At 39.7% G+C, this 25,059-nt stretch overlaps 1 protein-coding gene across 1 annotated transcript in view; it reads right to left on the reverse strand.

Moving 5' to 3' along the window:
* Positions 1–25,059, reverse strand: part of LOC120380997 (maltase-glucoamylase, intestinal-like) — a 100,666-nt gene that overhangs the window by 21,174 nt on the left and 54,433 nt on the right. The window contains exons 10-16 of the mRNA XM_039498986.1: positions 17,441–17,554; positions 17,206–17,322; positions 17,040–17,124; positions 12,414–12,531; positions 6,184–6,352; positions 5,369–5,485; positions 1,065–1,213 (exon numbers count right to left, since the gene is read on the reverse strand). Of these exons, the coding sequence (XP_039354920.1) occupies positions 1,065–1,213; positions 5,369–5,485; positions 6,184–6,352; positions 12,414–12,531; positions 17,040–17,124; positions 17,206–17,322; positions 17,441–17,554 (869 nt within the window). The remainder of the gene's footprint in view (positions 1–1,064; positions 1,214–5,368; positions 5,486–6,183; positions 6,353–12,413; positions 12,532–17,039; positions 17,125–17,205; positions 17,323–17,440; positions 17,555–25,059) is intronic.

Below are 25,059 nucleotides of genomic sequence, written 5' to 3' on the forward strand. Positions count from 1 at the left end.
GCCCCAATCTACTGTGTTTCCCATAGTCTATGAAAGCTAGTTAGCCTATACACATTTCCCACTGTTTGATGTTGTCCCACTTTTCCTTTTTTTTAAGCTATTAACCGAGGCTTGAATCTTGACATGCTCACACTGTGTAGTCTTTAAAGCTGTTTGTCATAGACCATCACTTCAAGTCCTTTTCTAAATGTTGAGCTATTGAATTCTTTTATTATTTCATTGCCTCAGTGTGAGGCACGAAAACACAAAGCAGAATCCAACAGGCCACAGTTGTTATATATTATTGTTGGGAGGATAGCTTTTAAAACACATCTTTCACAGTAAGTCTTTGTGAACTAATAAGATGCTAAAAGAAAACATATGCTTTCAGTTTTCTCTTCTATAAAGAAGAAAAAGACTAAGTAAAATTCTACAATATTACCCTTAATGATTCTATTTAATTTCTCAAGAAATATCAGATCAAATCCATAGAATATTTTTGTGCTACAAACATCTAAGTAACTTTAGTTACTGGATTAGTTCCACTGAAGCAAGGAGACTGCTTTCAAAAGCAAGCAATATGCCCAGTAATAAGTGACTGCAGGATCTGGCCCTGAACTATTGATACCATAAGTGCGGAATAGATAGGACTACAAACTTCACAGCACTGAAGACTATATGAGGAATTCTTTTATTAATGGGTATTAAACCACTGCTACTTACCCTTGGTATGAATACCCAAAAAGCCCTAATGGTTAAAAGTATGGACATAAACACTGTTAAGCAGAAATATTAAAAATAAATATTTAAAACATCATACGACCCATTCTATTAAATAAACACCTGGAAACTTTTCTCAATTGTTATTTATTTAAGTGGGGGGAATATTGCTTTTAAAGTAAAATCCATGTTAAATGTTACATGAACTATGCAGAATATTTTTACTGTTTTATTGTAAACTGCTCTTGTTAAGGCAGAGGGAAACAATTTTATCATTATTACTATTATCAAAATAAATAATTGTTACACTGGATCTGCAATAAATATGACTAAAATATCAGATATGAAAGAGACTGATAGCTTACTCATGCATTAATCCTCGTACCACTGTGTTTCCATGGACATGAGAATCAAAGAATAAGGTGTACAAATAAGGCAACAGCGTGTATCTAATCAGCAGTGTAGACCGAGATATCTCAGCAAATTCTGCTCCAAACACTGCAGGGTCTTGCTCCTGCCAAAGAGAAAGTAATTTATTTTGTATTTAAGTTTACAAATATGCAATTATTATACAGGAAGTAGCCTGTCATGGTTTAAGGAAAGCGTCTATTGGCTTGAACAGTCTACAGCTGAATGCTTAGCGTAAAAAAGATTCAAAACTAACAGAATAGACAACAACAACAACAATCCAGTCTTACACTGATTTAGAACCTTTTATTCCTAAATATATCAGTGAACATCATAAGACAGGGACTTGATCCTTAGCGGTGTTGAGCACCCACAATTGCCCTTAAGGTCACTAAAGTCATTGAGAGTTGTGGATTTTTAGCTCCTCTCAGGATCAGACTCTGTATATTTAGAAATCATTTCACCACTGAAATGCAGCTACCTCTGGGGTAGAATGTGTAAGATAAGTGGAAAATGGATACTCAATATGCTGCCAAACAGAGGGAAGAGGGAAATTCTTTTGGCCAAGACCATAGAGACAAACCTGTATGAAAAGTGCCATTTGATTTTATGGCCTTTGGGTGAAATTGTGGCCCCACTGAAGTCAGTAGAAAAACTCCCATTGAATTCAATGGGCCAGGATTTCATCCTTATTTTTGAGAGGTCTATTACTCTGCACCTACAATTTTTGGATGCAAATAAATGCAAACCAAGTATTTTTGGGCACAGTTAATTGAATCTAGACATCTACCTACCTGATTTCAAATACAACTTGATTAATAGATTCTAGGGCTGGAAGGGACCTCGAGAGGTCGTCAAGTCCAGTCCCCTGCCCTCATGGCAGGACCAAATACTGTCTAGACCATCCCAGATAGACATTTATCTAACCTACTCTTAAATATCTCCAGAGATGGAGATTCCACAACCTCCCTAGGCAGTTTATTCCAGTGTTTAACCACCCTGACAGTTAGGAACTTTTTCCTAATGTCCAACCTAAACCTCTCTTGCTGCAGTTTAAGCCCATTGCTTCTTGTTCTATCCTTAGAGGCTAAGATGAACAAGTTTTTTCCCTCCTCCTTATAAAACCCTTTTAGATACCTGAAAACTGCTATCATGTCCCCTCTCAGTCTTCTCTTTTCCAAACTAAACAAACCCATTTCTTTCAGCCTTCCTTCATAGGTCATGTTCTCAAGACCTTTAATCATTCTTGTTGCTCTTCTCTGTACCCTCTCCAATTTCTCCACATCTTTCTTGAAATGCGGTGCCCAGAACTGGACACAATACTCCAGTTGAGGCCTAACCAGTGCAGAGTAGAGCAGAAGAATGACTTCTCATGTCTTGCTCACAACACACCTGTTAATGCATCCCAGACTCACATTTGCTTTTTTGCAACAGCATCACTCCGTTGACTCATTTAGCTTGTGGTCCACTATAACCTCTAGATCCCTTTCTGCCGTAGTCCTTCCTAGACAGTCTCTTCCCATTCTGTATGTGTGAAACTGATTGTTCCTTTCTAAGTGGAGCACTTTGCATTTGTCTTTATTAAACTTCATCCTGTTTACCTCAGACCATTTCTCCAATTTGTCCAGATCATTTTGAATTATGACCCTATCCTCCAAAGCAGTTGCAATCCCTCCCAGTTTGGTATCATCTGCAAACTTAATAGCTTGATAGTTATGTCAGAATGACATCAATTATGCTTACAAATATTTGTGCATATAATTCTGAGGGCACAATAGGGTAGGCCATTTCTAAAAGCCAGGTTCTGATTTGAAAGCAGTGCAGGAAATTTAGCTACACATTTTCCAGAAAAAGTAATGGAAAATGTGTTGTTAAGTCCCGTGCCTTGCTTTGCTCATTCCTAAAATCTATACCCAGCAGACAGCACTCTGCTTTTAAGGTTTTGTCACAAAGACCCTCACTAGAAACTGTATGGCCTCCTTAAAAAGAGAAAGAGCAGATTAAAAATTTTTATCCACATTCACTGGATATTGTTGACCTGTTATATTCAGTGGATTCACTCTGCTATTTACTGAAGTTCATAGAAACTATGGACTGAGGACATGAAAAGGAGTCGTAAGACTCCATATCTGTTTAAATTTTCTCCCTAAATGAGTCAATTTCTCTATAAAATACTGCATCATGAATTCCTGGATTAATGAAACACAAAAGGAACAGAAATAATAAAACTTTGCTTTTATATTTTCTAGTGTTTTTCAGGCAAGAATATTATTAAGTCATGCAACATCCCTGTGAGTCAGACAGACCAGATGCTTAAGATCAAATTTTAATATTACACTTAATATTAATTAACTCAATATTTAAGTTATTTTTACCCTCTCTTATACATACATCTGCATTAGTCAATAACCATGTTTCCTGCTGGTTTCTAAGCTCTGGAACGCCAGCTACTTTTTAATAGTGGTATATTTTTACCACTTGGACAGCCCTACTGTACAAATATTGTCTAGACACTGTAAAAATAGTCAGCCTCTAAGTCACTCAATGCTCCCTGCAAATGATACTTTTACAAAAAATGAACAGAACTGTTCTATGATTTTTAACAGTACAAGAAAAATTAATTCTAGTTGCTCAATTCACTTTTTCTTGAATTGGCATGTAGTAATTTGAGGGTGGGGGAACATAATGTGGGCCTTATTCTGCCGCCCTTACTAATGCCTTATTCCTCAAATGGATCCATCAACATAAGGATGATGGAATTCAGCCCTTGACCTACTTATTTATGAGTTGATAAGCTACAGCCTTCATGAAGAATGCACTCATGTAGCCATATGTTTATATTTCCATTGTATGCACTCACTTTTGACATGCAAATTAACTACCAACCTGTATATTGACTACAAATATACTCTCATGTAGGTCAAACACAATTTTACATTTTCATGCACACATGGGTGCATACATGAGTGCAAATCAGATAACTATAAATCTAACTACAGTGGACATCACTACACAGAGACTATTTACCCACAGTAGTATCTGAAAAAACAGACATTTCCTATTCTAATTATAGGGAAATACTTTGATATTTCCAATGCCATTGGATAGTAAATGTGGGGGCAAGTCTTGACTTCTTAATAGCAACCATTGTGCCTGTTTGCATGTACAATTGCCCAATTTTTAAAGGCACATACCCATTTGTGCAGGCAAATGTGAATTCTTGTGGTGCAACTGTTACACCAGCCTTTAAAAATCTGGCCTTGCAGCAAAATGAAGGTTAACGGTCACAACATTAACTCCATCTTTGCACATTTCATCTTACAAAAGTAAAAACAGCCGCTTGTAATAGCAGAATCATTCTTTCATTCATTGTTACAGCACAGTGGAGAAATATAATGTATATCCAAAGACCAGAGGACCTTCAACCTTTCAGCAGCTAGAAACAACATGACATTTCTTTCTAGCTGAGATAAGAGCTAGAATGAGTATATGGATACAGAGTTAGACCTGATAATGCACTTTTTCAGTTATGAATTCAGTTCAGTTGCTTTTTTTCAGATTTCAATTCTTCTAGGCTGAGTAACTGTTGTTTCTACTGCTACCTGTCCTTGAAGTTTCTAACATATAAGAAATATAATTTGTCCAAAATTTCTAACTATGATATATGTCTGAGGTTTAATTTAAGATGATGCAGGCTGTACCCTGTCTGCCCCTTCCTGTAATGTATGTTAAAAGGTGAACATAAAAGCATTTTAAAAACATTCTAAGCAAGTAAAAGGATATGTTATATGTTCCTATTTTAAAATTACAACCAAACAATAATTTGTGGGCAGGAGATAATTGCAAATCTGTTCCTCCTTCATTTGCCTCAAATAATTGTTTCCCTGCAATACTTGATAACGTCATTAACACCTAAAAGAGAACAGGAAACAAAAACTAGGGTGTTGGTAGATTAATGATGGAGGAACTGATTTTTATCTACATTTTTGTAATTGTAAACTGTGCACAAATTTATTTCTATGCAGCTTTGGGATATTAGACACTTTTTCTTAAGTTTCCATCCATTTTTAAATTATGGGAATGCATAACAATCACTTCCGTGCATGACATCTGATAGAACTGCCCCATATAAAAGATTTCTGTTCACCCAACAAGGGTTTACCCACAGAAACGCAGAATGATTTCTGAGAATACAATTTAAATATTAAAATGATAAATATGAAAATCAAGGGCTGCAGCATTTAGTAGTTTGCTTTTTTACCGTCTGGCCCTCTCCATTATGATTTCTGGAGAAAGGATAAAATGAACCAAGTTGCATCCATCGTAAGCAGAGTTCGTAAGTTGTATCAAGGAGAAACCCACAGATATCAGCACCAATCTGAAGAAACATAATAATTAAATAAGTGCTCATGAGTGTGAGTAAGTGTCGCACAATCAGGCCCTAAATCAATAAGTTGCAGTGAAACCTGTTAATAAAGGTCAACGAAAGGACAGCTATTTTTCTGGTGATTTTATCAGGTGGTCCCACAATACAGTGTGATGAACATGGAAAAAAATTTGCAGTAACTGAGAATGTTAATATAGATTTGACTATATTTTAATAATTGTATTATTTCTTTAACTCAGCTTGCAAAATTAGAAATATATTTTGAAATATGAATGATGAAACATATATCAGGAATGAAATCTATTTTTCCTGGTGTAATGCTGACAGACCCTGGTTGTTAGCGGGCGGGATTGAACCTGGGACCTCTGGAGCTTAGTGCATGAGCTTCTACCGCATGAGCTAAAAGCCAAGTAGCTGTTAGCTAAGGCTGTAGAGCAGACTCCATCTCTCTCTCTCTCTAAGTGGTTTTGATGCCACTAGATGGGATAGAAGGTGTGCGGGTTACACTGGCACATCACACAATTGTTTCATGAGAGAATCTTTGACTCTTCTTGAATTAGAAAAAATTGACAAAATTAAATTTAATCAGCAAATGAAATGCCATATCAAGCATTTCATTTAAGCAAACATTCGGATTCATTTCAAATGATATTACGTATGAAACAGTGATAGCCTTTAGGCAGACTTACATATGGAATCCCAAAGAGATTAAATTCCAACATTCCAATTATTGACATGTGCATATCTTTCCAGCGTGAAAAGTTGTCACCTAGCCAGTGACCTGCATATTTCCCACTTCCAACAAATGTAGAACGACTCAGAACGAATGCTCGCTTTCCGGTGGCCTTCTGAGCAGCACTGGGAAAAAGTACATCAACATCAATGAAGAAAACCCAACTCAAGAAGTTTTCACATTATAGGCTTGATTCTGAAGTCCTCATATAGGCAAAATTTTGGTTAAGGGAAGTGTTATATCTATATAACAACTGTTATTGTGGTCCATTATGTTCTCGAGTCATGTAAAATACAGAAATCAGTACTGCATCCTTGTAAAGAAAAACGACAACCATAAATTGGTAAGAATGTATGTCATGATTGTCGTGGAATCCATGACTTTTGGGGTCATGTACTCATTCAGGTTCCTCATGAATCTGAATGTATGTGAATAAGAACATAGGAATTTCTCACTTTTTGTATTTATGTTCTTGGTTTTCCCTCAGAGAGACATTTATGAAGTTGAAATAAAACTAGAGCAGGCCTTTGTGGAATTTCCACCATCCAGAAACTGAAACATACTATGAGACGACCAGATCTCTCAATAGTTTGATACTCCAAAAGCCAGGGCTGGCTCCAGCTTTTTTGCCACCCCAAGCGGCAAAGAGAGAACAAACAAAAAGAAGAAAAAAAGAAAAGCCCGATTAAGCAGATCGATTGAGCTGCTGCCTAAGTGCTGCCAAAGAGGAAGCGAGGCACTGAAGGACCCACCCCCGAATTGCCACCGCGGACCCGGATGTGCCGCCCCAACAACGGACGAATGTGCTGCCCCTTTCTATTGGCCGCCCCAGGCACCTGCTTCCTTCGCTGGTGCCTGGAGCTGGCCCTGCCAAAAGCTTCCAAAATTATTAAAAGCCCATGATAAACATACACACACAAATACAAGGAAACATGTACAAATATTAGAACTTGTGCCATCCCTACTTACATTCATGTTTTGTTTTAGTTTAAGATGTCCATGTGGTTTGGAAATGTTGTGCAAATAAGTTATCAAGTTAGTTGTGGGTGAGAGACTGAGTGAGAACGGGACAATGGTTACATAAGCAGGTAAAGTGAGTTAGACTCATAGACTTTACGGTCAGAAGGGACCATTGTGATCATCTATTCTGACCTGCACATCGCAAGTCACAGAACCTCACCCACTCCTGTAATAGACCCCTAACCTCTGGCTGAGTTACTGAAATCCTCAAATCATAGTTTAAGGACTTAAAGTTACAGAGAATTCAGCATTTACCAAGTTTAAACCTGGAAGTGACCTGTTCCCCATTCTGCAGAGGAAGGTGAACCCTCCCGCCACCCCGGGATCTCTGCCAATCTGATATAGGGAGAAATTCCTTCCCAACCCCAAATATGGTGATCAGTTAGCCCCTGAGCATGTCCACAGCAGTTGAGTGTGAGTGGGTGTTGGATCAAGTATCAAGTGGAGTGCCCCAAAGGTCAGTCCTGGGGCCACTTTTGTTCAATATCTTCATTAATGATCTGGAGGATGGCGTGGATTCCATCCTCAGCAAGTTTGCAGATGACACTAAACTGGGAGGAGTGGTAGATATGCTGGAGGGTAGGCATCAGATACAGAGGGACCTAAACAAATTAGAAGATTGAGCCAAGAAAAATTTGATGAGGTTCAACAAGGACAAGTGCAGAGTCCTGCACTTAAGATGGAAGAATCCCATGCACTGTTACAGACTAGGGACCGAGTAACTAGGCAGCAGTTCTGCAGAAAAGGACCTAGGGGTTACAGTGGACAAGAAGCTGGATATGAGTCAACAGTGTGCCCTTGTTGCCAAGAAGGCTAACAGCATTTTGGGCTGTATAAGTAGGAGCATTGCCAGCAGATTGAGGGACATGATCATTCCCCTCTATTCGGCATTGGTGAGGCCTCATCTGGAATACTGTGTCCAGTTTTGGGCCCCACACTACAAGAAAGATGTGGAAAAATTGGAAAGAGTCCAGCTGAGGGAAACAAAAATTATTAGGGGGCTGGAGCACATGACCTATGAGGAGAGGCTCAGGGAACTGGGATTGTTTAGTCTGCAGAAGAGAAGAATGAGGTGAGATTTGATAGCTGCTTTCAACTACCTGAAAGAGGATTCCAAAGAGGATGGATCTAGACTGTTCTCAGTGGTACCAGATGACAGAACAAGGAGTAATGGTTTCAAGTTAGAGTGGGGGAGGTTTAGATTGGATAGTAGGAAAAACTTTCACTAGGAGGGTGATGAACCACTGGAATGGGTTACCTAGGGAGGTGGTAGAATCTCCTTCCTTAGAGGTTTTTAGGTCAGGCTTGACAAAGCCCTGGCTGGGATGATTTAGTTGGGAATTGGTCCTGCTTTGAGCAGGGGGTTGGACTAGATGACTTCCTGAGGTCCCTTCCAATCTTGATATTCTATGATTCTATGATGAAAGTCCAGGTGAAGAGTTTTCCAAATTTTACTCATAGAACAAACCATAGGACTGCACAGAAGGCTAATAGAGTGAGGGACTTGGCAATAACACTGTCGGAGAAAGAACCAGACTAGTGAACTCACCATGAAAACTCTGGTCTATGAGGACTTGACAGGGCACTACATAAAGGAAAGATAGCAGCTGCAAAGCAACTCCTAAACTTTAAGAGAGTACTCTTTTGGGGACCTGGAAAGAGGGGGGAAATGAAAAATCTGGATGAACATAGAGATTTACATAATGGGAAAGAAGGGACAGCAGTGGTTAAGTACCCAAAATATGAGGTATCCCCAAAATATTTCATAAAGTTTCAAAGTTACAGAACATTTCAAAAGTAGGGCAAAATTCTCTTCTCAGCTCTAATATCTGCTGTCCTTACACGTTAAGAACTCCTACTGAGATCAAAATATATCTGCAATAGGAAGAGAAAAGAGTGAAAAAGAGAAATATTATGTGGCTCTCAGAGGAGAAATGTTGCATAGTTTGTTTACTGCAGAATATGCCTCTGTCTTTTCATTATATTTACGGTGACTTCTGATGTTATCAAGACTCCTCCCCAAATTACCATGTCTAATCTATAGCCTTGACAATAAACTCTAATACACCTCTACCCCAATATAATGCTGTCCTCAGGAGCCAAAAAATCTTACTGTGTTATAGGTGAAACCGTGTTATATCGAACTTGCTTTGATTCGCCAGAGTGTGCAGCCTCGCCCCGCCCCCCGGAGTACTGCTTTACCGCGTTATATCCGAATTCGTATTATTTCGGGTCGCATTATATCGGGGTAGAGGTGTATCTATATTCATATTGCTATTAGTAAGTTTGACACCCCTCTACATTTATATGGTTATCCAGTCTCATGTCTTTTCCCATAAAATTCACTGTATAAAAATAATTGTACTACTTTGCTTTTAATATAGGAATTTGTTTATATGATAAAGAATTGCTTTGATGGCAAGTACAAAGCAAAATGGAAGTAAAGAACAAGCACCAAATCAAACTATGAAAGAAATCTTGAGTTATTCTAAACAACTTTCTTTCACTGTTTCCCCCTGTTTCCTGTCCTGGTACAACACTGGTTTTTCATGATAGATTTATTTACGTGATGATGTTTTCATTTGCACTTCAAAAATATGTAATTTCATTGTGTAAGTGAACAGTCGAAGAATTGGGACATTATTGCTTGCTGAGAAAGAAAACATACTGTGAAGTGCCTAGTTACAGAGATAAAATATTTTAGTGTTTTCTTAAATAGTTTTTGTATGTGAGTTACATGACTCACCAGTTATTTACTATTACATGTAATTTTGTTTGGCAGCATTTACAGAATTAATTATTTTCAAAGAAGCCTAAAAAAGTTAGAAACCCAAATTCTATTCAATTTCACTTAGATTTGGGCACCTAACTCCTTAGGCTCCCTTGAAAACTGCAGCCTAGATTATTAATACTTTTGGGTATTATCCTCATCACTTTCCCTTATTAATGAGATTTGCACAAAAGCACTGGCACACGTTTATATAAGTGATCTAAGTATTTTACTGTACTGGCTCTTTAACTGGCACAGATTTTTCAAAATGTGTTATGTTGATATTTCTAAAACAAACTGATTGGTTTTCATACAAATAAACAAAGCTTATGGGCTAACCACTGCAAGGTATGTAATGCCTGAAACGTAATGGATTCGGTATGATTCTGTTGTTCAAGGGGGCCAGCTGGTGGAGTGGCTACATAAAACAAGACTCCAGGTCTCTTTTAGAAGTAACATCCTGGAGCATTACTGGCAAAGAAATCAGCCTTCCCTAAACCCTAGCATAGGTCTCCTCAGATACGCCAGCTTTATGTGTGGGGCAACTTACTGGCCCACACTTGCAACACAGTGCTGAGTAGTAGTCATGGGTGGAAAACAAACTAGAGCTGGGTGAATAGTTTGTAACAAACAATTTAACAAGTTTTACCACTTTGTGAGTCATCACAGAACCAAATCTGATTTTCTCAAATACATTTGTTTGAAGTTATTCACAGAACAACATCTGTGGATAATTCTTGGCCTGTAGATTGTGAGAGAGCTGATTGTTGCAAGTATTCAGTATTCAAAAGTCATCCTATTTGACTGGAAACAGATCACATGACAGATTTCTGTTACCTGATTGGATTTCTTAGAATCAGATTATAGATACAAATACTCACGATTATTACTTTGTAATTCAATTTCTGCAAATATTCTGCAATATATGCAGTTTTGATAAACATTCCTGCCAGTAACATCATTTACTAGATGATTATTTGTGGAAAGTGAATGCAAAAGGGGCATGAACACAGCCATGGAAGAAATTTGTTTAAAAAAAAAATCCAGATGAAGATCCATGGAATATTGTTTGCTGTATTTGCCTTGTTCTACTGCAAACCCTGCTTCTGTTTTTAGATGCATTGTATTTTGAAAACAATTTTTCTGTCTTCAAGAATTCTGTGTGTTTGGTTAAACAAAGTGTTTGTATTTCTCATGAACAGCGCTATTCTTCAGAAGCAGGAAGATGGCTGAGAAAGGCACTTTTGTGTGGTGCTACGTTTATGAAGCTGAAATGAGACCGATATGAAAAGGGTCAAAATTGACCTTTACTTTCTGTGTTAGGTCTGTACAGCAGACACAGCATGCACAGCACACAGGCTTACTGCCTTGTGGGTGGCAGAATACTTGGTTATAAAGCCTCAGGGCAGTTTTTCAGATGTGGAGGTGGACTGAACAATAGGATCCTTTAATGTCCTAAATACTAGGTTGTCAGATTGTGGGCCAAATCTGAACTCTCTACCGAGCTCTCTCTGGCACAGAGACTGTGTACTCCTATGTGGTTGTACAGAATGTAGCAGAATGATGGGGCCCCGTGGGGAATGCTACCACACTACCGTTAGCAAAGATTAATGTTAAGACTGTGTAAAAACAACGTAAGGACCCCAGGTTTTGGCCCTTTATTAATACAACAAAAGAATTGTGTGTCTAACCTCAATTTGTACTGAAAACAAGCATGATGTGCCCATTTGATTTTTTTTTGAGAGTCTAAAAAGCATATCCAGCCTTTGAACTAACTCTAGTTTCATAGTGACAGATACTGTTAGTCTGAAATAGCTCCGAGTTTTCCAGCTGCAAAAATGACAATTTTTACATTAACCTATAACTGCAATGCAATGTAACTCCACCATTCAGAATCCCCTTTGGGCTTTCCTTACCACATCACAGACTAATGCCAAAAAAATATATACTCTCCAGGCAAATGAAGACGTGTCCACAAAAAGAAGATTTTTGTTATCTCGGGAGTCTATGTTTTTAATTCTTCCTCTAAAGTAATAAATACTCCTTTACATGTGACATCACAATTAGCTGCTGTGGGAAAGGGTTGTGAATTCACTAGATCTGATTCTGTAGCTGTTGTGTTGGGAGAATTTTCACAGAAATCACTGAACTTCTTAGTTTAGTTTCACATAAGCAGCAGCTGAAGAATTAGGCCCTTTCACTTTATCTGAAACAAATTAACATGACAGAAGCAAAGATTCTGATTCCTTGAAATTGTCCTTAGTACATAAAAAGCAAAGAGACCTAAACAGATATTTCTAAGTAGAGCTCATTTCAAAGTTTCCCAGGTAACATCTGCTGTTCTTTAAATTCTTATTTAAACTGCATGTTCAGAATGAGATACTTAGATGACTTACATGAAAGTTGGTGGCGTCTGTGACCAGCCAAAGAGAGAATGTGTGTTATAATGATCCCCCAGATAAGTTTTCGAGTCTGGACATAACGTCTTCTCAGCCAGAGAGGAATCGGTAATTCCTGAGAATGGCATATCAAGTTAGAGAATTATTCAGATCAAATTTCAAACCTCATCCCAATTGTATTCAACGAAGAAATACTACAATATATAGCAAAATCCTAAAGATTTTATAAAGAATAAAAGCTGAAGCACTGCAGGATCTATTCTTTTTAGATTGCTGTGTGTTTAAAGATAATAGTGACAAATCTTCTTCTAGATGGACATATCATAGGGTTGCCAACTTGGTAATATTTAAAACCAGACACTCCAATAGGAGTGCCAGAACCTCCTCTGCTTCGTCTCTTCTCCTGAGACCCCATCTCTTCCCCCAAGGCCCCGCCCCCATTCATTCCTCTTCCTCCTCCCTCCTGTTGCTCGCTGCTTTTCCCCTCCCACCCACCGCCTACCCCCTGCCTGGGTCAGGAGGGACTCATCTACAGAGCTGGGGCTGGGAGCTGCAGCCACCTGACACAAGCTGAGTAGCAGCTGGTGCGGGTGATGACCCGGCGCCTCCCTGTCTCCCCAGCCTGCAGTAACGTCGGGTGTCCTGTCAGGACATCTGACCTGACACTGTTGGGTCCCCTTTTCGACCATACTTTACAGTCAAAAACCAGGCACCTGGCCACCCTAGATATGTTATGTTCAAAGGGATGTTTCTATTGAGTAGGCTGTTAATGTAGTCCAGTTCTATGTCTAGAAAAATCACATCTTCTAGAAAGGTAATGTAGATTCAAATACTAACACACAAAAAGAAAAATCACTGAATCAATTCTATGAGGTGACACTTTTTTCCTATTGAGTGACAGACTTTAGTAAATTCCAGTGTCAAACAAAAATAAAAATTCAAAAGCACAAAGACCTTACATAATTATTTGAAATCATGGGTCCTCAATTTGCATATCACTAAACTGTAGGTGGCAATTAAACGGTATGACTCAGAAGGCCTCTGTGACAGAGTAAGAATTCATAACAAGGCTCAAATCCTGCCTCTCATTCCCTGCAGCATGTAGGACTTAAAAGACAGTGGAACTAGTGGAGTCCACACTACTGTATGTTTGAAATTACTACAAAATGTAATCTCCAGTATCTATCATATTAGAATGTCCTCTCTACTGTCCCTCTAGAGCGAGAATCTTTATGATTGGATCCTTTGACACAACAGGCTGTAAAGTCTCCATTGTGGCTGAACTGCATGTGGAATCATTTAATTTACAGTCAATTTCCAAGCAGTTTGACAGACAATTCACTAGTTATGGCTAAGTGTAATATTCTGGTGATAATTAAGTATCAGTTCTGTCCCACATAAGAAACAAAGTGAAATGTAAAATAAAATTACCAAAACTGAATCCTATTATCATGATTCATTCTTATTTTAAATACTGCAAAGCCCCCTTGATTTCTGCCTTGATCATACATCTTATTTTCACAATTGTATATTAATCCGCAACTTAAGGGTTTTTTATAGAAAATTGTTTTTTTTAATGATGTAAATAATTGTGGGTACAGTTGAGATAACAGTGGCTAAGTCTGTTGCGTGTGAATGCAAAGCAGCTTAGATATTTCAGTGACCTTATCTGTGGGTACAATTAATGCCAACAAAAAAGAGGCATACTTAAGGTGAGTACGGAAAGCCTTTAAGGGTTTGATCTTTGAAGTCCGTGGGGAGATTGGCCTGGGTAGCAATGGTAGGATCTGTGTGTAATAGTTAAGTTCAACAAACTCCTGCAAATAGAGGAGCAGGGTGAGAATCTTCTTGACATTTCCTGTTTAAAAAATTTCTATTGTTTTCAGTATTTTACAATCTTTAATAATATTGTACTTTTGCTGTGTTTCATTCATGAGTTTGTTCAGTGCCCTGAGCACCTCAGTGATGGAACAGGAGATTTAAAAATAAAAATGTTACTGTTACAAAGCATCCATATTGGAGTGAAACACAGAAAAACAAAGTAAAAATATCCAATATTTCACTGCCAATAACAAACTGTATCAGCTGCCTGCTGCCAATTAGGTTTGCTAGCACAGCAGGGATTTGTTGGCGAAATGTTGACCAGATTAATTGCCTGATTGTTGGCACCAGCTGCAGGGCTTCTGGTTTCCTGGGACATAGTTTTAACCCCAGGCATGTTGGGTACTGGAAGAGGTTTGTCCACCCCATCACTCTCATACAACTTTATTAGATCCTATCTTCCCAAGAGAAGAAGTGTTGCCAAGGATACAGAGATAACTAGTTACTTTTTTGGAAAAGTGCCTAGGAATCTTGACCTTTCATCAGAAATGGGTTGAAGTTTAACCTCTCACATCCAAGTGACACCTACAGCACAACATAGAGGGCCTGATCCAAAGCCCATTCAAGGCAGTAGAAAGATTCCTATTGACTACAGTGAGGTTTGGGTCAGGTCTTAGAACTATATAAACTCATGATTCAGTTCACACACTTTTACTGCAAAATCAGAGAATTCGGGGGGGGGGGGGAATTGCACTTGGGAACTACATGCTATTTTAATGAAATTGCACCAGTACAAAATAGCAACAAATTTGCATAGGTGTAGTTTGACTTATATTTGCGTGGGGGGTGGGGCATCAGTCAGGCCAATGGGCTGTGTGGGGGGTGGTGTGAGGGGCAAATTCCACTCCTGCCCGAGGCTTGCTGTTTGGGGGACAATGCCCCCCTGCTCTCTCCCCCAAACTATGCCCATGACAATTTGCCCTAAATTTGCTCCCTTGCCTGGCAGAAAAGTGGTTTTGAAGCCTTGCATGCCACAACCCAAAGAAAACACTATTCTGGGATGGCAGTGTATTCCCTTCCTAGAATAGAATTTCATTACTGCCTATATCCCGTGATCTATAGTAGCGGTTCTCATACTTCATTGCACTGCGACCCCCAAAGGACGACCGAAGGAGGGAGCACCGAAGCCTGAGCCCGCCTGAACCCAACTGCCCCGGGGGGGGGGAGGAGGGGGGAAGCTGAAGCCCAAGGGCTTGAGTCCCAAGTAGAGGGACCACAACCCTGAGCCCCAACACCAAGGACTGAAGCCCTCAGGCTTTGGCTTCAGCCCTGGGAGGTGGGGCTTGGGCTTCGACTTTGGCCCTGGGCAGTGGGGCTCGGGCTTCGGCCCCGGGCTCCAGCAAGTCTAACATCAGCCCTGGTGTCCCTATTAAAATGGGGTCCAGACCCACAGTTTGAGAAGTGCTGATCTACACATTGCTTAATGATAAAGTCCTGGCTGCTTAGTGGGCCAGTAGGGGTGCATTTGGGGGGAGGGATAGCTCAGTGGTTTGAGCATTGGCCTGCTAAACCCAGGGTTGTGAGTTCAATCCTTGAGGGGGCCACTTAGGGACCTGGGGCAAAATCAGTACTTGGTCCTGCTACTTAAGGCAGGGGGCTGGACTCAATGACCTTTCAGGGTCCCTTCCAGTTCTATGAGATAGGATATCTCCATATATATATCTGCATGGCATTGTTCTACCAAGTGGGAAGGGAATAAGTAGCCTTTAAGATTACCAATAAGATAACCCATTGGATATCTCCTCACTGAAATACTAGTAGAACTAATACTTTGTGCTGATCGTAAAATTGTGTGTGCATCTGTACAAGTTATTTTGATGATAAATTCAGGAAGCTCTTGTGAGGTGACATTGACTTGAGAGTGATATACCCTTGCCCCATACAATGTCACAAGTCAAACTTGTCATACAACTTACAGTGTTCTAACATTAAAGCAACATTGTATTCACACAATGAGCAAGAAAAGAATTCACACACTTCCTGAGGGAATTCACACAGGGTTCTGCAAAGCATCTAAGCACTTCCAAAGAAATTCCACAGAGACTTGTGCAACACACATAGATGCTATTGCTGTATATATATGGATAACTTGACAGATTTTCAAATCTTTGTAATATTTTCCCTTCCACATTAAAAATGGACTTGAAATACCTAAGTTTTCTTCCTGTTGCTTATAATTTAGAGGGCCACTAAGGGCTCAATTATGGTTCAAAGCTGTAGCCCACAGTAGGGGAAAGGGCAGAGGACCAATCTGCAGAAGGAAGTCCTGGAGCTCCCCTGTGTGTCTCTAAGGGCAGCTTCTGTGCCACTGTGTCCAAAACCAACAAACTCAAAAAATCCACCACAGAGTCTACAGCCCAGTCTCAAGCTGGGCCCAGCTCCTGCATCCTGAGGGTCTGCTTCCCAGACACTCTTCTGAAACCAGTGTGGTTGATGAAGCCATACAAAAGACCATGGTTAGAGATGGTAATACCAGCAGTAGCACTAGCATGAAGCAGATCTTTCACTTGGAGAAGTGCAAGGAATGCCAGTTGCTTAGCCCTCTGGCACAGTTGCCAGACTGACAGAAGAAAATTTTTGTGCTTTCTCCCTCGTCAGGCCTGGGGACAACTGAACCCTACATGCTTATGTAACTGAATCCATACTGATGGCACGATAGGCAAGTAAAGATGGAAAACAAGAAACTTTGCACTGTTTGAGGAAATAAGCAATACAGATAAAGAGTTTTTAAAAGGCACTTACTAGGAACATAAGGAGGGTAGTTGAGGTCATTAAGAGCACAGCCTGGGTACTGGCCAGTTCCAAAATTGGCTGGTTCATTCATATCCTTAAATAAAAAGTTTTACATATGTACAAGTTGTCTTTTTTTATTTTGGAAAAAAGAGATGGAAAATATACTCAGACGTACAATCCAGAGTCCATCATAGTCAAGGACAGTTTTGAATTCAACACACATCTGGATCCACCAGTCAGCTGTCCTGGGGTTAGTGTAGTCAGGAAACACGGAATCTCCTGGGGGCCACACCTGGAATTGACCGTAAATATTTGATTAACATATGTGACTGTGACGTCTGATTATGAAAATTCTCTAACACGGAGAAACAACACTGCTACCGACATATATGCTAATTTAAGAAACCAACCTTGCCAACAGCTGGAGTTACTCCATCAGAATTGTTCACCCAGATTCCCATTTCTTGTCCAAGTTCATAGGGCCTATAAGTACCCGGTGCTTCATCCTTGCTTAAGAAAGGATCCTAAAAAAAAGGTTTTTCCTAGGATTATCATAAGCACTATGATAACAGCAATTTTCATTAATACTTTTCAGAATAATTTGGAAGATATAGCTAATGTAGATTGTATTAATATTAGACAAAAGTTACATTTAAATGGAGTTAAAGTTGAGAATACATCTCAGTACAAAACCAAACATTATAATCCCTGGAAATCCAGAGTTAAATGACATCATCCAATGACCATACCATTATGTTTAAGAAACATTAGTGCTTGCGATTCTATATTAGATCAAACTGATTTTAAAGAAGCATTATATTTTTTCTTTTACGCCCCCCCCCACCATGGTGTCACTATTTGGCAACGATAAGCTTGTTTGGGTACCCAGTTGTGCCTTTCCTTAATACAATATCTTAATATGTTTGCATCTTGTTAAGTTCAACCTTAAATCTGAATTTCCTGAATTTATAACGCTTGATTTTGGGATAATTACAACATCCCTATAACATTTTACCCTAAATTACTGATATGTATTCTCAACCGTAACTCCACCTTAATGTAAATTTTGTCTGGGAACTTCCTTCTCATTTTCAGTTGTGAACACTAAACAAGAAATTCAAAGAGAATGTTACTGTGTTATATGTCCAGTGATTTGTAGATATGAGGTATCAACCTTAAATCATTTTTTAAATTCTCACTTCAGATTCATCAGTACATTCTGGCTGCTTTATACCAGACTGGAGAATTCAAAGAAGCCAGGAGTGTACACCTCAGTGTCACCCCTCTTGTCCTCCACATATCCCTGCTTCTTGCACCTCCTTACATTGCCCCTGCACATACACTCTAGCCCAGTTGCCCCTCCTTCCTGTACTGCACATTTCCTGTATACACACCCACACCCACACCCACACCCCCTTCCCTTCTGCACCCTGTGTATTCCTTTGTACATATATACAATGCACACTTAAACACACAAGTTTTTCATTCCCTCCTGCCCTACCTTTCAAAATGGCGACCATCTTCCATTGTTTTAATGGATGATGTACATAGCTGCCCTCAATTGCAAGCCCTCTTTCAAAATGGCCACTGTTTCCCATTTTTTTCAAGAGGGTGAAGCCATGCTGCCTTTGGGGAAGCATGGTGGCCCACTATGTTGTCAGGAAGCAAAGAGCAACACTGTAAGCACCAGGTGAATGGAGAAAGTAACCATCTTTGCTCAGGCATTCTGTGGCCTCAGTTCAGTTGAGAGTGAAAGGAGACAGGTGATCTTTTCAATATGCCCTTATGTGAGGGCAACTGTCCCCTTAATTACAATGAGGAAAAATGCCCCTCTGGGGCACCTGGCATTGGCCACTGTCGGAAGACAGGATACTGGGCTAGACGGACCTTTGATCTGACCCAGTATGGCCGTTCGTATGTTCTTATGTTCCAATTCATTTCATTCTTAGTTATTTCATTTTCTAGAATGATTTAATGAATAATATACAAGGGGTTTCATTAAATGTCACTGTAAAAATGTTTATCATTTTACTTTATAATTATTGTTACTTTTAGAACATCTTGTTTTGATTCTAAACAATACATTTGTTCTGACTCAGAATAAGTCATATTTGAAAATGGGAACACAGTTCAAGATAACCATGGTGAATATGACACTCTTAGCTAAAATTTGTCCTGGGTCTGAGAAGCAATAGAAGACTTCTAGCACACCACCACTGTGGCATTTCCAATGCACAGGTGCCAGACTGCACTCAGATATCATGATAATGGGGTCATATCAGTATCTAGATAAAATAATGTGTGTGTTGGGGGGGGAGACTTAGGACCTCATTCATGTATCTGCACTGAGCATCTTCTCAACTCTGTATATGCCACCATAGAAGTGGGCAGTAGGGGAAAAGCCATGGTCACAGAGTTAGTAATGAGGACAAATCAGAAACCTAGAAGGTTCTCAGGGTTTCTCATCCCCTGGGGTTGGAATTTTGTTTAGAGGGCTGAATAACTGCTACACCCTCTGCCACTCTGCCCACGAGTTCAAGTTAGATTTCACCCTCTCCACCCACCACATCCTCACAAAACTGTTTATTTGGGCTTTATGCGGTCAAGGTGTAATATATATATATAATCCCCACTCCTGAAATGATAATCAGAGATTCTAAATTTTGATGCAGAAGAACTCTCTCTCTCTACAACTGATCCCCAAAGGGAATTGTAAATGGAAAATTATTTTTCAAGATCAAGAAAACTGGATTACACTTGCCTTGACTTTAGTTAGGATAGCTTTGCTCTCACCTTGGAATGAAACTCTTAATAATGTTCCAGCTCCTGACTCGATTTATGGGAGTGATTTACATCACTAAAGAATGATCACAATAAAAGGATGATAGAAATTCCAGTAACTGCACTAAAGTGAAGATGAAAATCTTCACTGCCAATGCAACCTATACTCTCCATTAGCATTTCAAAGATGACTGAATATATTTGCATTCATCCATGGCTGTCAGTAGGGCCGGACAACCTAGAACAGTCTTTGTCACGTTTTCATCAGCAGACAACACAGTTCTTGGGATGTGTAAAAAATGTTCCCTAGCTGCAGGTTAGTTTCTTATTATTACCTGGTTTCTATTAATTTATAGCTTGTGTTGAGAATTCATTTTGATATGTTATGTTAATTTAGTGAGCGAAATGATTTATATAGCAATAATTCTTTGCACTTTTATTGGCCTTTGCATTTAGGCCCTTTCCCCTATTTTCTATTTGCAAATGATTCATGAACAGATGAGGTTTTCCATTCATTTGTTCATTACTCAAAATGATTTAAACACAGTGGGCCAGGTCCTCAGTTGCTGTACACTGGTGTAACTCCATTAACTCTAATGGAGCTATGCTGCCTTAAAACTGCTGGCCCTTTCTGTGAATATATTTTAGGCTGTGAATTGCTGGCAAACTATGCTCAACACTAGAGCTAGCTGGGGTTCAATTACTTTGGGTTGAATTGCAGGTAAGGTTCCCATGGCTGCTGGGGAACCATGCATCCCAGGCTTCCAGAATCCATGGGATGGAGACCTCAGGTCTGGAGATCACAGAGCTTCCAGGGTCTGTGGCTCCACGGAAATCTTGCCATGTGGAAAGCTCTGAGGCCATGGACCCCAAGCTTCCAGGCTCCCTGTTGCAGAATCGGGAGGCTGGAAACCCTGGGGGTTCTTAGGGCTTCCAGGTTCCCAGTGGGGTATTCAATGATTACTGAATGCTTAAGGCATTTTCAAGATACCTACTTTATCCTGTGTCCAATTCCAACTGCCTGTGCGTAACAATAGCAAGAGCTTCACGGTGCCCTACCCAGAGTCTGTTTGGGAAGCTCAGCCCTTAAAGGCACAGTGCCAAAGTTCTGCCATGAAGCCAGGAGCCTGGAAATCCTGGGACTGCCCTGAGCTGTGGACCTCAAGGCTTTCAGACTCCCAGGCCAGCTGGTTCCCTGGGCTGCCCAACTCCTGCAGCTTGGTAGGCTAGTTGGCCTGGGAGTCTGGAAGCCCTGGGATATCTGGCCCACAGCAGTCAACATAGTGGGACTGCCCTGGAACTGCAGATCCTGAAAGCCCTGGCAGCTGTTTAGTAAAATTGACATGATTCTTGTCAGTCTCATGGTGGCCTGCCACTAAATAGCATCAGTGGTGGGAAGCAGTGAAGCAAATAATAATCACATTACTTTCACTCAGCAGCTGCTGGGTCTGAAGAGTTGTTTTTTTTCCATTTGGAAACATCATGTTTCAGAAAAGATCTTGGAATCTCCAGTTCACAGGAAATTGCAGACTGGTGAATTTTTTGACGAACCAGAAATGGTGGTGAATACAGCTGGCAAAACTCACATGTATCACTATTTGTTGTTATCATTGATGACTGATCACTTTGGTCACATGACATCATTTGTTTCCCAGCTGAGTGAATGTTACTACAGTAGAACCTCAGAGTTACTAACACCAGAGTTACAAACTGACCAGTCAACCACACACCTCATTTGGAACCAGAAGTATGCAATCAGACAGCAGCAGCAGACAGAAAATAAATAAATAAATAAACAATAAAAGCAAATACAGTACAGTGTTAAATATAAACTACTAAAAAAATTAAGGGAAAGGAGCATTTTTCTTCTGCATAGTAGTTCCAAAGCTGTATTAAGTCACTGCTCAGTTGTAAACTTTTGAAAGAACAAACATAACATTTTGTTCAGAGTTACAAACACCCTCCATTCCCGATGTGTTCATAACGCTGAGGTTCTACTATATAATAAAGAGGGGGCAGGTATGACCAAGTCACTGAACCTTTGAGTCTCTCCAGGAGCTGGTAACAAAGGCAGCTAACAGGGGGATTTGGGAGGGAATGTGAGAAGCTTTCCTTCCAGGTTCAGCACTATGTGTGATATCAAGATGGACAGCAATGAAACAGTGGTGGTGACTGGCAACAGATGTGCCCTATTCTTCCCTGCCTGAGGACCAACATGAAATGCAAGTTGGTAGCTGTGCTGGAGGAAAAGATTATTTGATTGGAGGGGCAAATTGACATGCAACTAAGAATCAGAGAAATTGGGGACTTCCTAGACAACTCAGATTTGGGAAACACCCGTACTGCAGATTCAAGGAAGAATGGAGCCTAGAATCAGTGAGAGAGGAAGTCAGAGAGGACTGGCATTTCATAACCACCAGAGGCAAGAGATCATGGTTGGAGCAGATGAGGCTAGACAGACTGTGGCCACTAGAGAGAAGAGAAGAGAAGCAGGAGGAATTCTATGTAGCTAGAAGTTTAAAATCAATACCAGGTCTTCAACATGGAAACTATGGAAGATACTTCTTAAGATCCAGCAGGTCCGAGGAAATGGAGAGATGTATGAGATGTGTGGATAGCAGCTTGGCCCAAGCTATGAGGAAAATCAAGCTTATCCACAAAGAGTTCGCCAACTGGCCAAGGAAAACAGACAGATCCTCATTGGAGATTCAATACTCAGTAGAATTGAAAGAACATTCTTCAAGGGACAGACAGACAACTGGACAGTGTGCTGTATTCCCGGAGCCATGACACAAGTCACTCTGAGATTGGGTAGGCTTCTGGAGTCTACATGTAAGGATTCATTGGTGATGGTTCATATCAGCACTAATGACAATGTCAGGGGATATCTCGCAGATAATAGATGACTTCAGGGAACTTGGAAAGTGTGCTGAAGAAGAAGAATATCTAAGCAATCTTCTCTGAGATCCTCCCTGTCCCATGAGCAAAGGGAAACAGAAGGCAGAAGATTCTGGAAGTGACTCACTAGCTAGGTAAGTGGTGTAGGCTGTAAGATTTTGGTTTTGTGGAACATTGGTCCATATTCTGTGGGGAGAGGAGGCCTCCACCTCAGTAGAAGGAGAATCAGTATCTTTGGGGACAGGCTGGAGGCAGTTAAACTAATAGCAAAAGGGCAGGGTAAAAAGAGAGAAGATAGGAGCACTCAGAACACAATTGAGAAGCTGAGAACAAAATTGATCAAGGGATCAAAGGACATGAAGAGAAGAAATTCTTTAATTATCTATACACCAATGCCAGGAGCCTGGGTAACAAACAAGAAGAATTGGGTTTGCTCGTTTATGAGCATGGATTTGATCTAGTTGGTATTACTGAAACCTGGTAGGATGATTAGCACTACTGGAATGGTAAAATCAATGGTTATAATCTATTTAGGAAGGATCAATTGGGGGGAAAGGGGAAGGGGAGTGGCATTCTACATCAAAAATGGCATTACCAATTTCGGAGTCAATAATAACTCAGAAGAAAATGATCTTGAATGCTTACGCATCAGTGTCCTAACAGACAAAGCACAAGGTGGGGTGGTAATTGGTGTCAGCTACAAACCACCAAATCACACTAGGGAAAAGGATGACCACCCACTTACGCACCTCTCTATAATGTGTAGAGGAAAAAAAACTTGTGTGCTCATGGGAGACTTCACTTAGAGTGACATATGCTAGAGGGAACATGATGCCAGTACTAAAACATTCTTGTAACTTCTAAACATTAGATGACCATTTCTTAACTCAAACTGTTGCAGCCACACAGGGGAAATTCTATATTAGACTTTGTCCTAACAGATAAAGAGGAACTGATCACAGAGCTAAAAGTTAATGGTAGTTTAGGTACAAGTGATCATGACTGGATCATTTTAATAACGTGAAAGCAGAATAAAGTCCAGACCAGTAACGTATACACACACAAATACTTGGTGCGTTAATAGGGCCAATCTCACAAAGATGAAAACAATTATGAGCCAAATCAGCTGGGAGGAAGAATTTAATCAGAAAAATGTTAATGAATTGGGAATCACTTAAGAATACCTTACTAGATGCCCAAAAAGCCACAATCCCACAAATTAGGAAGACGACTGTGTTGGGTAAAAATACAACCTGGGGAAGTGAAGGCACCTATAAAAATAGTATATAACAAATGGAAGAAAGGAGAAGTTGATAGTAATAAATATAAATCAAAGAAGTTATGAGTTGTAGAAAATTGATAAGGGAAGCCAAGGGACACAAGGAAAAATCTGTGTCCAGCAGAGTTAAGGACAAAAGAAAGGAGTTTTAAAATGTATATTAGGAACAAAAAGAATCCTGACAGTGATATTGGTCCATTACTAAATTGAAATGGTAGAATTTTCAATAATAATGCAGAAAAGGCAGAATTGTTAAATAAATATTTCTGATCTGTATTTGAAGGGAAAAAACAGATGATGCAGTCTCATCATATGGTGATAACACTCTTTCCATTCCATGAGTATCTCTGGAGGATGTAAAACAGAAACTACTAAAGTTAGACATTTTTTCATTAGCAGGTCTGATAACTTGCACACAAGAGTTTTTAAAAAGCTGGCTAGAGGAGCTCACTGGACCATTAAGATTGATTTTTCAATAAGTCTTGGAGCACTGGGGAAGTTCCAGAAGACTGGAAGATAGCTAATGTTGTGCCAATTTTTAAAAAGGGTAAACAGGATGACCTGGGTAATTATAGGCCTGTCAGCCTGACATCATTGCTAGGAAGATAATGGGGTGGTTGATATGGGACTCATTTAACAACTAAAGGAAGGTAACTTAATGCAAATCAAAATAGGTTTATGGAAAACAGAGCCTGTCAAACTAACTTTATCTTTTTCGATGAGATTACAAGTTTGGTTGATAAAGGTAATAGTGCTGATGCAATAGACTTGGACTTCTATAAGGCATAGATTTGGTACTGCACAACATTTTGATTAAAAAAACTAGAATGATATAAAAGTAATAGGGCTCACATTAAATGGATTAAAAAGTGGCTACCTGAAAGATCTCAAAATATAACTGTAAATGGGGAATTGTCATTGAGCAACTCTATTTCCAGGGAGGTCCCACTGGGATCAGTTCTTGGCCCTAGGTTATTTAACATTTTTATCAGTGACCTGATAGAAAATAAATTCATCCCTGATAAAGTCTGCAAATGACACAAAAAATGGGAGAGTGGTAAATATGAAGAG

Source organism: Mauremys reevesii, linkage group 1, assembly GCF_016161935.1.
Source record: "Mauremys reevesii isolate NIE-2019 linkage group 1, ASM1616193v1, whole genome shotgun sequence".
Lineage (NCBI taxonomy): Eukaryota > Metazoa > Chordata > Testudines > Geoemydidae > Mauremys > Mauremys reevesii.